The 15,629-nt window shown below is 41.7% G+C and overlaps 1 protein-coding gene across 9 annotated transcripts in view; it reads right to left on the bottom strand.

Moving 5' to 3' along the window:
* The window catches only part of AFF3 (ALF transcription elongation factor 3), a 498,510-nt gene that overhangs the window by 15,257 nt on the left and 467,624 nt on the right, over nt 1–15,629 (bottom strand). For all 9 annotated transcript variants that reach the window (XM_077482709.1, XM_077482710.1, XM_077482708.1 and 6 more), the window contains 2 exons: nt 2,259–2,330; nt 775–868 (listed from right to left, as the gene is read on the bottom strand). In XM_077482709.1, the coding sequence (XP_077338835.1) occupies nt 775–868; nt 2,259–2,330 (166 nt within the window). The remainder of the gene's footprint in view (nt 1–774; nt 869–2,258; nt 2,331–15,629) is intronic.

Here is a 15,629-nt window from a genome sequence, read left to right as displayed (position 1 = left end):
ACTGATTAGTTCACCTCTCTGTCACTCTGCTGTCTATTCCTATTAGCATGTTCCTTGTTAGAACATGAGTACTGCATCACAATTAAATGGCTAATCTGCTTCTCCCTCACCAAGAGTAAACTCTGCTGTGCAGGGTATCACAAGAGGTTGAAACTTGAGGCATTAAAAGCACTGCCTGCATGTAAAGAATACATTTATCTATATGTTAATGAATAAAGAATTGTGTAGTTTATGTAGTAGCAACTACACTTTAATTCTTTTAGACTGTGGTATTATGAGAAAATGTTTCCAAAGCTGCAAGATAGGTCCATTTGAATAATAATTAAAGCTCAACTCTAAGCAGGTATAACATGCATTATTAAAACTCTGTTAGCATTAATACAAGTAATATTAAATGTGTTTTTAAATGCATGCAATGCAAGTACCTGAATTAGGGAGAAGAAGTACAAGAAGTCAATCAGTTGATGGGGTAACAAGAAGGAAATGAAAGCAGAGACACAGAGAGTTGAGCTCATCGCTGTGCTCTCTCTCTTTTCACCGACCAGTCATAATCTGGGGCTGGTCAAGGAAAACCTAGGTATCTAGCAGACGAGAAAGTACTGCTGGGGAACTATCTGGACTAAAAGTGAATATTGCGGCATAAGCTGTTTTATCATTTTAGCTTTTGAAGGGCTACTTATTTTATCTTGATGTTTTGGCTGGAGTTCTGCTTTAAGTTGTTCTATAAACCCTGCCATTGTGCATTTTGAAATTATACCAGCTATTTGTGCCTACCTTAAAATAATCAATGAGTGCTTTAGAATACTTCACCGCATGATCTCTTTTGAGGCGGAACATTCTCCAGTACAGAAGTGCAAGACAACGATAACTGTGAGAGAATAAAAAATAAATAAATAAATAAATATGTATATATAAATAATGCTCAGTCGTGTCATATTTGGCAATATACCTGCCATATGGAAAGAAGTTAAATGATGACAAACCATCAGCAGGATGTATTTTTGTAGAAGCAGTAGAGAAAGTACTAAAGTACAGGCATACCCCACTTTTAAGTACACAATGGGGTTTATGTACTAAAGCTAGAAAGTGCAAAATCAGGCTCACGTCTGCATAGAAACCAATGTGCTTACAGGTTTTATTACCAAAGTTTAATTGAACAAGCTGGGGTTAGAATCTCATTGGTTTCTATGGAGAAGTGAGCCTTATTTTGCACTTTCTAGCTTTAGTAAATAAACCCCATTGTGTACTTAAAAGTGGGGTATGCCTGTAATGCATGGTGGTAGAAGAAGTACAACACCAGGTAATAAAATAACATTTAGTTTTTCACTGTTCATTTTAATGCAGAAGTGCACTCTGAAGCAATGAGTTGAAAAAGGAACAAATAGACCCTGATTCACTAAATTGCAATGTGTTAAAAAAATACTCAACCTATTATTTGCACCTGAATATTTCATTCAATGCACCAATAACAATCAAAACATCAAAACATTGATGACCAAACATTTTTGTTATATTTTAGAAAAAAATTTTTTTTTGGCTTATCAAAAAAAACATGACAGTTTATTATACATAACCACTTGTTGAGCTTGTGCCCCAAATATAACCCCGAAAAAATATCTATGAAAGTTACACATAAATGTATGAGAATTTGTAAAGCCAAATCAATTTAATAGTAAACATTTTTTGGGAAACCTACCAAAATAGACAATCCTCATCAGCAACTAAGCAACCTGATTTCAGCAGAAGAAATTAAGCTGTTCCAGTTTTACACTTAAACATTTAAAAATTCTCGTTGCCTGCTAAAATTTTTTTTTTGCATATGCAAAAACTGTAGTTATGATATCCTCTAACAGTTTAGTGAATCAGGTTTAACTGAAAAGTTTACAATGTGAAAACAGGCCAAAATAAGATGCGTGACCCTTATTTCACTGTTTAGTGAATCAGGCAACTTTATTGCTATGCCCCACATGGACAATGCATTGGGTCAGTACAGGACATTTCAGACAAGTTAGCTAGTTTATTGGTTTTAAATATAAGTACTGTACTGTATACTACCTCCAATATGAAAATGAAAGACTCTATGAAAAAATGATTAAGTCATTTAATTGTACCCAAGGGAAAGTTGTTTGAAGTTCAGTAATCATGCACATATACAAGCTTCATCATCCTCCACTCTGTGTATTAATAGCAAATGCATGTAGAAATACAGAGTGGAAAATAGGGCGGGTGGGGGGAATATATCAGAGAAATATACAAACCATAATGCTGTAATTTTCTTATCCAGAGATGATCCACTATGACCTGAATGGGATTTTAATCTCAAAGCATACCTGCAATAAAAAAAAATAATTTATTGATTTTTATTCCTAATTTTGTAGTTGTCTATGCTATATAAACTTTTTTTGTCTAAAGAGTATGCAAAAAAGAGCATAAATGTTAAAGCAATTACTTATAAATACAGTGGTGCCTACTCAAAAAGAAATGATCAACAGGTACAAATAAAGATGTCTGTGTAAAACAACCACAGTATGAGATAAAGTATAACTTTTAATTACATAGATCAGTAAAAGATTGCATTATAACAAATGCTGGGGGGCAGGGGCGAAACTATGGGGGGGGGCAGGGGGAAAATGCCCGGGGTGACGCCAGGGGTTCCGTCACCCCCATCCACACTGGGAAGAAATGCACTAAGGCTGTCACTGCTGCCTGATCAAGTTTAATGGACAGGCAGCGTCCTCTGCATAGTTTGTCAAATACCAGACAACCAAATAGGAGGGAGACTGCACAGGTGCACTAGCGCTAAATCACTCTTCTCCTCCCACCCTCCAGCACTATAAAAAGGCATTCCAGAGTGACTCTTCAGCATGGGAGAGCCTTTGTGGAACTGGAAGGCATTTATTAGGACAAGGAGAGGAGTTTGTGTGCAGAAGTCACTGGACTAGCAAGTTGGGGTTGTTATGGCAAAGAATTGGGGGGCCTGTGGGGGTGCAGAGAAGACTCTGGACTGAGGGGGGAGTACAGTGGAGGCCCTGGACTGGGGAGGTGCAGAGGAGGCACTGAAGTGGGGGGAGGGGCCTGGACCAGAAAAGGGTTGGTGTATCAAAGACCATGGATTATTAGGGGATGCAGAAGAGGCCCTGTAATAGGAGGGGAGTACACAGGAGGCCCTGGACTGGGGGTGTAGAGGAGGCCCTGGATTTGAAAAGTGGCGTTGGTGTGGCAAAGGACCCGGATTCGGAGGGCTGAACTTGGGGGGGGGGGGGGTGCTGTAGAGGAGGCCTTGGACTAGAAGGGTAGTTGCAAAGGAAGCCTTAGACTAGAGTGGGGGGTTAGAAGAGGCCCTTGACTTGGAAATGGTGGTTGGTGTGGCAAAAGCCCCTGGATGGGGGGTTTACAACATCATTAGGGACATTTATCAATTGTTGCAAGTAACGTCAAACAGGATCAGAGAGACAGGTACTGTGATAGATATATTGCTTGTTTGGCTGTACTTTTCCTGGAGATTACAGCAGTGCAGATTGTTTTGCAGTCCTGTGACCCCCTGTGACCGGTCTTCATTTGACAGCGGGCTGTAGGCTGACGTCACAGAGCCTGTTCAGGCATGTGAGTGATTCCTGACCATATAGTTGTGATCTTTTACAAGCCTGGACTGGCTCCATGAGGTCAGCCGACAGCCCACTGAGCTAGCCGCCCCCTTCCCCTCCACAGCCCAGTTTTTCAGTGAACGTGGGGGGGGGGGGAGGCGGGGCAGAGCAGAGAGCTAGAGACTGACAGCCACCAGCTCTCTGCTCAGGGAGCACTGGGAACTGAGTGATCAGTTTGATTACTCAGGTTCTCAGCCTGAGAGTCGGCGGGGGGACACAGATGCAGCATCCACCTATGTAAGTATGATAAAAATAAAAATAAATTCACATACCTGACATCTTCTCTTTCCTGCTATCACACATGACAATTAGGCTCATTCACATGGAGCATATGCGACCATGCCCAGGGTGATGGTTGTGTACCATGTGGGGATACTTGGTGTTCTGTGCATCCCTATGCAGGTAGTCCATTCAAAGTCAATTGTGACACAGAAGCTGCATGGACATAGTCGAATGTCAAAATTTGACATGCAGACATGAAGGGATGCATGTATCCAGTTGCACAGTGTCTGCATTTGAATCTGTGCACCCACTTCTATAGGTGAAGCTCTCTGGTGGATGCAGATGCAGCAAATAGTGGCTCAGCATACAGGACCTGTCTCAGCACCTGTCTGAATGATTTTCTTAGGGGAATTGATCAAAACTAGAACAGACACAATATGGAGCAGCTGTGCATAGCAACCAATCAGCTCATAACTTTCATTTTCAAAGCTGAACAAGCTGAAGATAGAAGCTGATTGGTTGGTATGCGTAGCTGTTCCAGATTCTGACTGCACCAGTTTTAATAAATTCCCCTCACTGTGTTTTCCATTTCTTACTCCTGACTACTGCATTCTAAGTACAGCACATGTTTTGGTAAAGTGGTTTTAAAGGCACAAGGTTTTTTACCTTCATGCATTCTATGCACGCAAGTAAAAAACCTTCCGCATGCAGCGGTCCCCCCAGCCTCACCTAATACTTACCTGAGCCCAATCCAGCAATGTTCACGAGAGCCTTGGCTCTCCAAGGACTCACACTCCTGATTGGCTTTTGGTAGTAGCGGGAGCTATTTGCTCCCACTGCTGTCAATAAATGCCAGATACCATTTTTCTTGGGGGGTGCAAAACAATGACCAGCCCCAGGTGCCAGATGTGCTAGCTACACCACTGCTGTGGGGCCTCACAAAAGAAAATTGTAATATTCAAATATTCCATATATTACTAATTTCATTCATAAAATATATATCTCCTGGACCCCTTATAAAATAACATAAATATTGGACTTCAATAGAGAGCTATACAAAGTCCTCCTTGTTGTGAAATGGGGAAACACCCAAGAGTGTGACAATTGTATTGTTGTGGTCTCCAAATGTTCTAAAAAGTGTCATCTATAGCATCCTCTTGGATGAAGATTTAAATAGGTCCCAAACAAGCCCTATATTTGTATGTAAATCCCAGCATGATTCAAAACAACTCCTGGAGACAATTGAAAAAAGAAGTGTATCCAGGTAAAATCTTTGCTCATATAATGCAGCCTGTAGTCAAATAAACAATATAGTCTATGTGTTATGTAGGTGTAGTGGCCATAACCCTCGATAGGGCGGCCTTTACTTTTGGGCTTATCGGTTACCTCCGCTTGGCTTGTTCTTCCATGTCTAGGGGTTCCCAGCGTTAGTACCCAACAACTTTGGACACTGACACCATAAAAGTCCTTTAGAAAGGTTTTTATTTGCAGGGGTAACATCCAACAAACACAGTGTCGTATGGGAAAAGAGGGCAAGGGTGAATAAACTCAGGCACCTTGAACTGCTAATCACCAGAAAGTCTCTAATATGACCCAGAGAGTAGCCACTCGCAGCTGGGCCCTTCAAGGATGAACAAATCTCTAGCCAGAGATTATGGCAGTCAGCACTTTGATCCAGAATTTACAAAGTCTTTGACCTTGAATAAAACTTTCAATCGAAAATGAACAGGAAGCATTTCCTCAGTACGTGGAACGTTCTCTGTTTCCTTGGCAGTACTGGAAAAGCGTGAATTCATTAGTGTCCTTGACAACACAGCAACCAGGCACCTCTTGGGATGGCAGCTTGTTGGCCCTCCCCCGATCGCTTACACGGGCTGCGGTGCCCCTCCAAGTTGAGAGCACACCCGGACGCATTGAATCCTCCTTCAATTACTGTGCCTCGGACCAGCCGGTTCCGAGACTCAGGAACAGATGGATCCTTACCCCAGACCATACTGGTCTAATGGGGCTAGTCACACCAACCATGTTGCGGGGCGGCACACGCCCCAATGACTGGGACCCCTCGCGTGGCTCCAGCTCCAGGAACAGGAACAGGCAGCTATCGCCTCATGAACGAACCCTGAACACGTGACTTCAACATCTTAAGTACCCTTCCCCAGACTCCTCAGCGGGGCCAGAAGCACCCACTGATTGGCTCAGGAACGCCGATACCCAAAACGTCCAACCAGGCCTGGTTCTGGGCCTGTCATGTGCACCTAACTGTACACATGACCAGGCAGAACTCTAACCCAGCCCAGCCAAACTGAGGCCAAAGTTAAACCTACATAATCAGCCCTCAGAATCCCTTTACTGTTCTGAGGAAAAAACTAAATTTGTACATGGCAGACACCTTGTCCAAAGTGTCGCCGCTACATAGGTGTATGGATGTCCACATGGTACAGATGTCCCAGCATATGCAATAAGACATAGGCCAATCAATATGGCCACTAGGCCAGAGCATTCGGTAAACAGAGTATGTAAATAAGTATGTATATTAACCACTTCCCATCCCGCGTATTGTAATATGACGGCCTCAAGGTGGCTCTGCCATCCTGGGTGGACGTCATATGACGTCCCCAGCTTCCCGGCAGTCTAGGGGCGTACGTGCGCCTGCCTCGTCACTCAGGAGCCATTGCATGTGCCTGGTGCCCGCAATGTCCGCCGGGCACCCGGAATTGCTGGTCACAGACAAACACAGGCCCACATCCTGTCAGAGGAGAGGAGACAGATCGTGTGTTCCTAGTATATAGGAACACCAATCGGTCACCTCCCCCAGTCAGTCCCCTCCCCCCACAGTTAGAATCACTCCATAGGGAACACATTTAACCCCTTGATCGCCCCCTGGTGTTAACCTGTTCCCCGCCAGTGACATTTATACAGTAATCAGTTCAAATCTATAGCACTGATCTCTGTATAATTGGCAAAGGTTCCAAAATAGTGTCAAAAGTGTCTGATCTGTCTGCCCCTTTGTCACAGTCCTGACGCAGATAACTGCCATTACTAGTAAAAAAAAATAATAATAATAAAAATGCCATAAATCGATAACCTATTTTGTAGGCACTATAAAAAGCTCAAAGCAAGGCCCATAATGATGCGGATGAGCGAGCTTGGGGTGGAGGAACTTGACTGACCTGTGCAGGGTCATGACCTCAACCCGATAGAACACCTTTGGGATGAATTCGAGAGCAGACTGTGAGCCAGGCCTTCTCATCCAACATCAGTGCCTGACCTCACAAATGCGCTTCTGGAAGAATGGTCAAACATTCTCATAGACATACTCCTAAACCTTCTGGACAGCTTTCCCAGAAGAGTTGAAGCTGTTATAGTTGCAAAGGGTGGGCCAACTCAATATTGAACCCTAAGATCTAATACTAGGATGTCATTAAAGTTCATGTGTGTGTAAAGGCAGGCTTCCCAATACTTTACAATATAGTGTAGATGTTCTACAAAGCAGGGCCAGGACAAGGGGTGGGCAGGAGGGACGGCTGCCCCTGGCGCAATGGTTTATTTCAGGGGTAGGGGGCACCCTGACCCTAACCCTAAGGGAAAGGGGGGCGCAGTTTGGCATCTTTGCCCTGGGTGCTGGATGGCCTTGTCTCGGCACTGCTACAAAGGGTCCAGCTGCAAAAAATAGTAAACGTCCAGTTCCAGTATACAGACCAGCCAGTTGAAACGTTAGAGAGCTCCACAGTAGGTTTCCACCAACCCCTTAAATGTTGGAAAACACTGCAAGTGGTTTCCTCAGAGGATGTAGTCATTATTAGCAGTTGTATTTTATCTCATACTGTGGTTGTTTTACCCAGACCTAATTTTCAGGATATTTATTTTCTTTTTTTTAATTTTGCATATATATTTTGCTTTACTTTTATACATAAAAATGTTTTAATTTCTATTTTTGAAATACATCAAGCTTAAAAACGAATTTTACTTCAAAACTACATTAAAAATATAGTACGTGATAAATATTTAACACGCATAAATATTTGATATAGTAAAAAATGATTGAAATAACTTAATATATTCGTCTTGGTTCTTCTATAATCTATATCTATATATCTATATCTATATCTATATCTATATCTAACTATATCTATATCTAACTATATCTATATCTATATCTAACTATATATATATCTATATCTATATATATCTATATCTATATATAACTATATCTATATATCTATATATATCTATATCTAACTATATATATATATATATATATATATAATATATATATATATATATATATATATATATCTATCTCTATATATATATCTATCTATCTATCTCTATATCTATCTATCTATCTATCTATCTATCTATCTATCTATCTATCTATCTATCTATCTATATATATATATATAAAATGTATATGTATGTTTTATGTGTTTATAGGCCATCTAGTTCCACAAATAAAAGGGGAAAAAATGACAATCCTATATACACAATCTTATACCCACAGTTGATCCAGAGGAAGGCAAAAAAAAACAAACAACAGCAAAGCATGATCCAATTTGCTCCAGCAGGGGAAAAATTCCTTCATGATCCCCCAAGAGGCAAATGGATATTCTCTGTATCAACTTTCCCTATAAATGTTAGTATCCAGTTATATTGTACATTTAGGAAATAATCCAGGCTTTTTTTAACCACTTAAGCCCCAGACCATTTGGCTGGCCAAAGACCAGGGCACTTTTTGTGATTTGGCACTGCGTCACTTTAACTGACAATTGCGCGGTCGTGCGACGTGGCTCCCAAACAAAATTGATGCCCTTTTTTTGCCACAAATAGAGCTTTCTTTTGATGGTATTTGATTTTTTGCGCTATAAACAAAAAATAGTGACAATTTTGAAACAAAACATATTATTTTTTACTTTTTGCTATAATAAATATCCCCCAAAAATATATAAAAAAACTTTTTTTCCTCAGTTTAGGCCGATACATATTCTTCTACATATTTTTGGTAAAAGAAATCGCAATAAGCGCTTATTGATTGGTTTGCGCAAAAGTTATAGCATCTACATAACAGGGGATAGTTTTATGCTATTTGTTTTAATATTTTTTAATTTTTTTTTTACTAGTAATGGCGGTGATCAACGATTTTTATTGTTACTGCAACATTATGGCGGACAGATCGGACACTTTTGGTGCTATTTTGGAACCATTCACATTTATACAGGGATCAGTTCGATTAAAAATGCATTGATTACTGTGTAAATGTGACTGACAGTGAAAGGGTTAACCACTAGGTGGCACTGCAGGGGTTAAGTGTGTCCTAAGGAGTGATTCTAACTGTGGGGGGGATGGGCTACGTGGGTCGCGACACTGATCACCGCTCCTGATCACAGGGAGCTGTGATCAGTGCCAGTGTCATTAGGTAGAATGGGGAAATGCTTGTTTACAGCAGAATTTCCCTGTTCTTCTTCTCCGTGAGACGATCGCGGGTATCTCCTCGGACATCAAATCCGCGGGACCCGCGATCACACTCACGGAGCTCGTGGCAGGCGCGTGCGCCCGCAAGCTGCATCTTGAAGGGCAATGCACAGGTACACAATTCGGCTTGTACATGCCCTTCTGATTAAATCTCTTTTCCTTGGGACATAAAGATAGCCCCCTTGTCCTCTGTAATTACCGTAAAGTTAATAAGTACTGTGCAAATGTAAGTAAGTAAGACTGCTTTTAGCAATAGAAGTGTTACTAGTTCATTTTTTCCCAGTTAACAAAATAGACAGTAAATGAACAGAAGGGAATCCAACTCAAATCAATATTTGGTGTGACCGCCCTTTGTGTTCAAATAACATTAAAGTGGTTGTACAAACCTTCTACAGGTAAGCCTATAATAACCTGCACAGATTAGGAGATATCCTCTGTATCTGCATGTGCTGACATCATCGGCACATGCGCACTGAAGCAAATGGGCCGCCATGTGCCGTTACTGGTGGCATGCAATCACAGCGGCGGTACCCAGAAGTAACTCCGGGGAGAAATGTCGCTGGCTGGTGCTGTGTACGGGAACCACAGCGGGGGGCTTCGATCTCAGGTGAGTATTACATAATGAGCTAGTATGCTATGGATACTTGCTCATTATGCCTTTGTCTTGCAGGTCTTTTTTTTTTTTCATGTGGGTTTACAACCACTTTAATTGTTCCAGGTACACTTGCACACAGTTTTTGAATGAACTTGGCCAGTTGGTTGTTCCAAACATCTTGGAGAAGTAACCACAGATATTCTGTGGACATAGGCTGCCTCAAATCCTTCTGCCTATTCATGTAATCCCAGACAGACTCAATGTTGAGACCAGGGCTCTGTGGGGGCCAAACCGTCATTTCCAGGGCTCCTTGTTCTTCTTTACACTGAGGATACAGTATTTCCTAATGACATTGGATGACTCCAGGTAGTTACACTGCATAAGCAAGGTTTCTCCCAGCCAACATTTCCAAAGCAGACTGGGATTTCAAGATGTGCTGTTCAAGCTCTTTGAAGAAGCACAAAGAAATGGACAACGTTGAGGATTGTAGATGCAGTGGTCAGCCAAGGAAGCTTAAAGTTATACTAAAGTCAATTTTTTTTTCTCTTTAAAAATAACAAACATTTTATACTTACCTGCTCTGTGTAGCGGTTTTGCACCGAGCAACCCTGATCCTCCTCTTATCTGGTCCCTCGCTGGTGCTCCTGGCCCCTCCCTCCTGTTGTGTGTGCCCACAGCAAGCAGCATGCTATGGGGGCACCTGAGGCCAAGCCGCAGCTCTGTGTGTCCATTTGGACACAGAGCCACGGTTTGGCCCCCCTCTCTCTTCTGGTAGGCTAACTGACTTTGATTGAGAGCAGTGGAAGCCAATGGACAAGAGTGGGTGTCCCAGGCAGCTGAGGCATTCGTGCACATCACTGGATAGAAATGGGGCTCAGGTAAGTATTAGAGGGGCTGAGGGAAGCTGCTGCACACAGAAGGCTTTTTATCTTAATGCATAGAATGTATTAAGATAAAAAAACCTTTTGCCTTTGACATCAGAAGATATCCAGCAGTGCTATCAGCATAGAACTGGCAGAAACCAGTCGGACACAAGTACATCCATCTACTGTATGAAAACATATGAACTGAGGTGCAGAAAAATAGCATAGCAAGTGGCGGCCCGTCCATAGGGGGCGCCCGGGCACCGCCCCCCTTGCTGTAGTCACAAAAAAAATATATATTAATAAAAAAATATATATATATTTTTTTGAAACGACCCCTTTAAGAAAAAAAAAAGCAATGTCCATTAAGTAAGTGCACTATGTCCGGGCGCCACGTCAATGCAATCAGGAGATTGCAGACATGACGCTTCATTGGCGGGGTTTGGAGATGCTTTGTGGCGCAATCGATTGCGCCACCAGCGTCCGCCCGGCTGAGTGCTTTGTTCTCCATATGAGAACAAAGGCACCTCCGGTGGGCTTCAAAAACATGGCCGCCGTGAGGACTAATCCCGTGTGTTCAGTGAAGAGGGGAGGCCCCTCCCCTCTCTACTGAGCACACAGAAAACCAGGAAGTAATGGACTGGCCACTGCTGCCTGAAGTGCAGGCATTCCCCTTGCTGTGGGGTTTTCTATTGGCAGGTGGGCGGTGATGGAGAAGCCACACTGACAGAGGTATGTAGATCTACCTGCCTGCCTGGGAGGGTGTTCGGCTTCACCTCTGCCCCCCCCCCCCCAGCTATTCACTCACAATCTGCTGGATCAGACAGAGTGAAGCATGTGCAGGAGAGGGGGGGGGGTGAGTGCTGATCAGAGCAATGCTTCTCTTATTCACCACTAAATTCCTCCCTCTTCTATCCTGTCCTATCTCTCTCTCTATATATATATCTCTCTATCTCTCTCTCTATCTATGTCTCTCTCTCTCTATGTATGTATCTATCTCTCTATCTATCTCTATCTACAGTGCCTTGCGAAAGTATTCGGCCCCCTTGAACTTTTCAACCTTTTGTCACATTTCAGGCTTCAAACTTAAAGATATAAAATTTTAATTTTTTGTGAAGATTAACCAACAAGTGGGACACAATTGTGAAGTGGAACGAAATCTATTGGATAATTTAAACTTTTTTAGCAAATAAAAAACTGAAAAGTGGTGCGTGCAAAATTATTCGGCCCCTTTACTTTCAGTGCAGCAAACTCACTCCAGAAGTTCAGCGAGGATCTCTGAATGATCCAATGTTGTCCTAAATTACTGATGGTGATAAATAGAATCAACCTGTGTGTAATCAAGTCTCTGTATAAATGCACCTGCTCTGTGATAGTCTCAGGGTTCTGTTGAAAGCGCAGAGAGCATCATGAAGACCAAGGAACACACCAGGCAGGTCCGTAATACTGTTGTGGAGAAGTTTAAAGCTGGATTTGGATACAAAAAGATTTCCCAAGCTTTAAACATCCCAAGGAGCACTGTGCAAGCGATCATTTTGAAATGGAAGGAGTATCGGACCACTGCAAATCTACCAAGACCTGGCCGTCGCTCTAAACTTTCAGCTCAGACAAGGAGAAGACTGATCAGAGATGCAGCCAAGAGGCCCATGATCACTCTGGATGAACTGCAGAGAACTACAGCTGAGGTGGGAGAGTCTGTCCATAGGACAACAATCAGTCGTACACTGCACAAATCTGGCCTTTATGGAAGAGTGGCAAGAAAAAAGCCATTTCTCAAAGATATCCATAAAAAGTCTCGTCTAAAGTTTGCCACCTGGGAGACACAACAAACATGTGGAAGAAGGTGCTCTGGTCAGATGAAACCAAAATCGAACTTTTTGCCCACAATGCAAAACGATATGTTTGGCGTAAAAGCAACACAGCTCATCACCCTCAACACACCATCCCCACTGTCAAACATGGTGGTGGCAGCATCATGGTTTGGGCCTGCTTTTCTTCAGCAGGGACAGGGAAGATGGTTAAAATTGAGGGGAAGATGGATGCAGCCAAATACAGGACCATTCTGGATGAAAACCTGTTGGAGTCTGCAAAAGACCTGAAACTGGGACAGAGATTTATCTTCCAACAAGACAATGATCCCAAACATACAGCAAAATCTACAAAGGAATGGTTCACAAATAAACATATCCAGGTGTTAGAATGGCCAAGTCAAAGTCCAGACCTGAATCCAATCGAGAATCTGTGGAAAGAGCTGAAAACTGCTGTTCACAGACGCTCTCCATCCAACCTCACTGAGCTCGAGCTGTTTTGCAAGGAAGAATGGGCAAGAATTTCAGTCTCTCGATGTGCAAAACTGATAGAGACATACCCCAAGCGACTTGCAGCTGTAATCGCAGCAAAAGGTGCCTCTACAAAGTATTAACGCAAGGGGGCCGAATAATTTTGCACGCCCCACTTTTCATTTTTTTATTCGTTAAAAAAGTTTCAAAAATCCAATAGATTTCGTTCCACTTCACAATTGTGTCCCACTTGTTGGTGATTCTTCACAAAAAATAAAAATTTTATATCTTTATGTTTGAAGCCTGAAATGTGGCAAAAGGTTGAAAAGTTCAAGGGGGCCGAATACTTTCGCAAGGCACTGTATGTATCTATCTCTCTCTCTCTATCTATCTCTATCCATCCATCCATCTATCTCTCTATCTCTCCATCTCTCCATCTCTCTATCTCTATCCATCCATCCATCCATCCATCTCTCTCTCTATCTATCTCTCTATCTATGCATCTATCTGTCTATCTATCTCTCTCTCTAGCTCTGTATCTCTGTATCTCTCTATCTCTGTATCCATCTATCTCTGTATCCATCTATCTCTGTATCTATCTATCTCTGTATCTATCTATCCATCTATCTATCTATCCACCCATCTATCCATCTCTCTCTCTCTATCTCTCTATCTATGTATCTATCTGTCTATCTCTCTATCTATCTCCCACCCAACATCCATCTATCTATGTATCTCTCTATCTATCTCCCACCCAACATCCATCTATCCATCTCTCTCTTTATCTCTCTATCTATCTCCCACCCAATATCTGTCTGTCTGTCTGTCTATCCCACCCAATATCTATCTATCTATCTATCTATCTATCTATCTATCTATCTATCTATCTATCTATCTATCTATCTATCTATCTATCTATCTATCTATCTCTCTATCTATCTCTCTATCTATCTCTCTCTTTATCTCTCTCTTTATCTCTCTCTCTATCTATCTCTCTATCTATGTATCTATCTCTCTATCTATGCATCTATCTGTCTATCTATCTCTCTATCTATCTCCCACCCAACATCTATCTATACATCTATCTATCACCCAACATCCATCCATCTATCTCTCTATCTATCTATCTCCCACCGAATATATATCTATCTATCTGTCTGTCTGTCTATCTATCCCACCCAATATCTATCTATCTGTCTGTCTGTCTGCCCATCTGTCTATCTATCTATCCCACCCAATATCTATCTATCTATCTATCTATCTATCTATCTATCTATCTATCTATCTATCTATCTATCTATCTATCTATCCCACCCAATATCTATCTATCTATCCCACCCAATATCTATCTATCTATCCCACCCAATGTCTATCTATCTATCCCACCCAATGTCTATCTATCTATCTATCTATCTATCTATCTATCTATCTATCTATCTATCTATCTCTTTCTCTATCTCTCTCTTTATCTATCTCTTTATCTCTCTCTCTATCTTTCTCTCTATCTATATCTCTCTATCCATGTATCTATCTCTCTATCTATGTATCTATCTCTATATATGTATCTATCTCTCTATCTATGTATCTATCTCCCACCCAACATCTATCTATCCATCTATCTATCACCCAACATCCATCCATCTATCTCTCTATCTATCTATCTCCCACCGAATATCTATCTATCTATCTGTCTGTCTGTCTATCTATCCCACCCAATATCTATCTATCTGTCTGTCTGCCCATCTATCTATCTATCTATCTATCTATCTATCTATCTATCTATCTATCTATCTATCTCTCTATCTATCTATCTCTCTATCTCCCACCCACCATCCATCTATCTAACAATATCTGTCTATCTATCTATCCCACCCAATACATATCTATCTGTCTGTCTGTCTATCTGTCCATCTATCTATCCCACCCAATATCTATCTGTCTGTCTGTCTGTCTATCTGTCTATCTATCTATCCCACCCAATGTCTATCCATCTATCTATCTATCTAGATATCTATCTATCTATCCCACCCAATATCTGTCTATCTATCTATCTATATCCCGCCCAATATCTGTCTGTCTGTCTGTCTGTCTGTCTGTCTATCTATTTATCTGTCTGTCTGTCTATTTATCTATCTGTAGGTTGGTTGGGGTTTTGTTTGCGCCCCCCCAAAAAATAGAGCACCAGCCGCCACTGGGCATAGCACTATTATAAAATCATCCGCTTATGTCCATATGCGAAAATTCACATACATATACAGAAGCACTAAACAGAGAATCAATTATTCTGACTGAAAAGTTAATGATCAAAACGAATGCCGCATACACACGACTGGACTTTCCAGCAGACTAGGTCTGATGGGATCAGTCCATCGGACAATCCGATCATTGTGGGCTAATCAGATTGTTTTTCGTTATAAAAATCAGACGGACCTAGAGATAGAACATGTTTCAAATCTGTCCGATGGACTCAATTCCTATCCGGAAAACCGTTCGTCTGTATGCAGGTCCAACGGACCAAATGCGACGCAAGGGAAGCTATTGGCTACTGGCTATTGAA

The sequence above is a fragment of the Lithobates pipiens genome, unplaced genomic scaffold, assembly GCF_037356315.1.
Source record: "Lithobates pipiens isolate NorthernLeopardFrog02 unplaced genomic scaffold, aLitPip1_a1.2 Scaffold_16, whole genome shotgun sequence".
NCBI lineage: Eukaryota > Metazoa > Chordata > Amphibia > Anura > Ranidae > Lithobates > Lithobates pipiens.
This window is presented reverse-complemented; position numbering and strand designations above follow the sequence as displayed.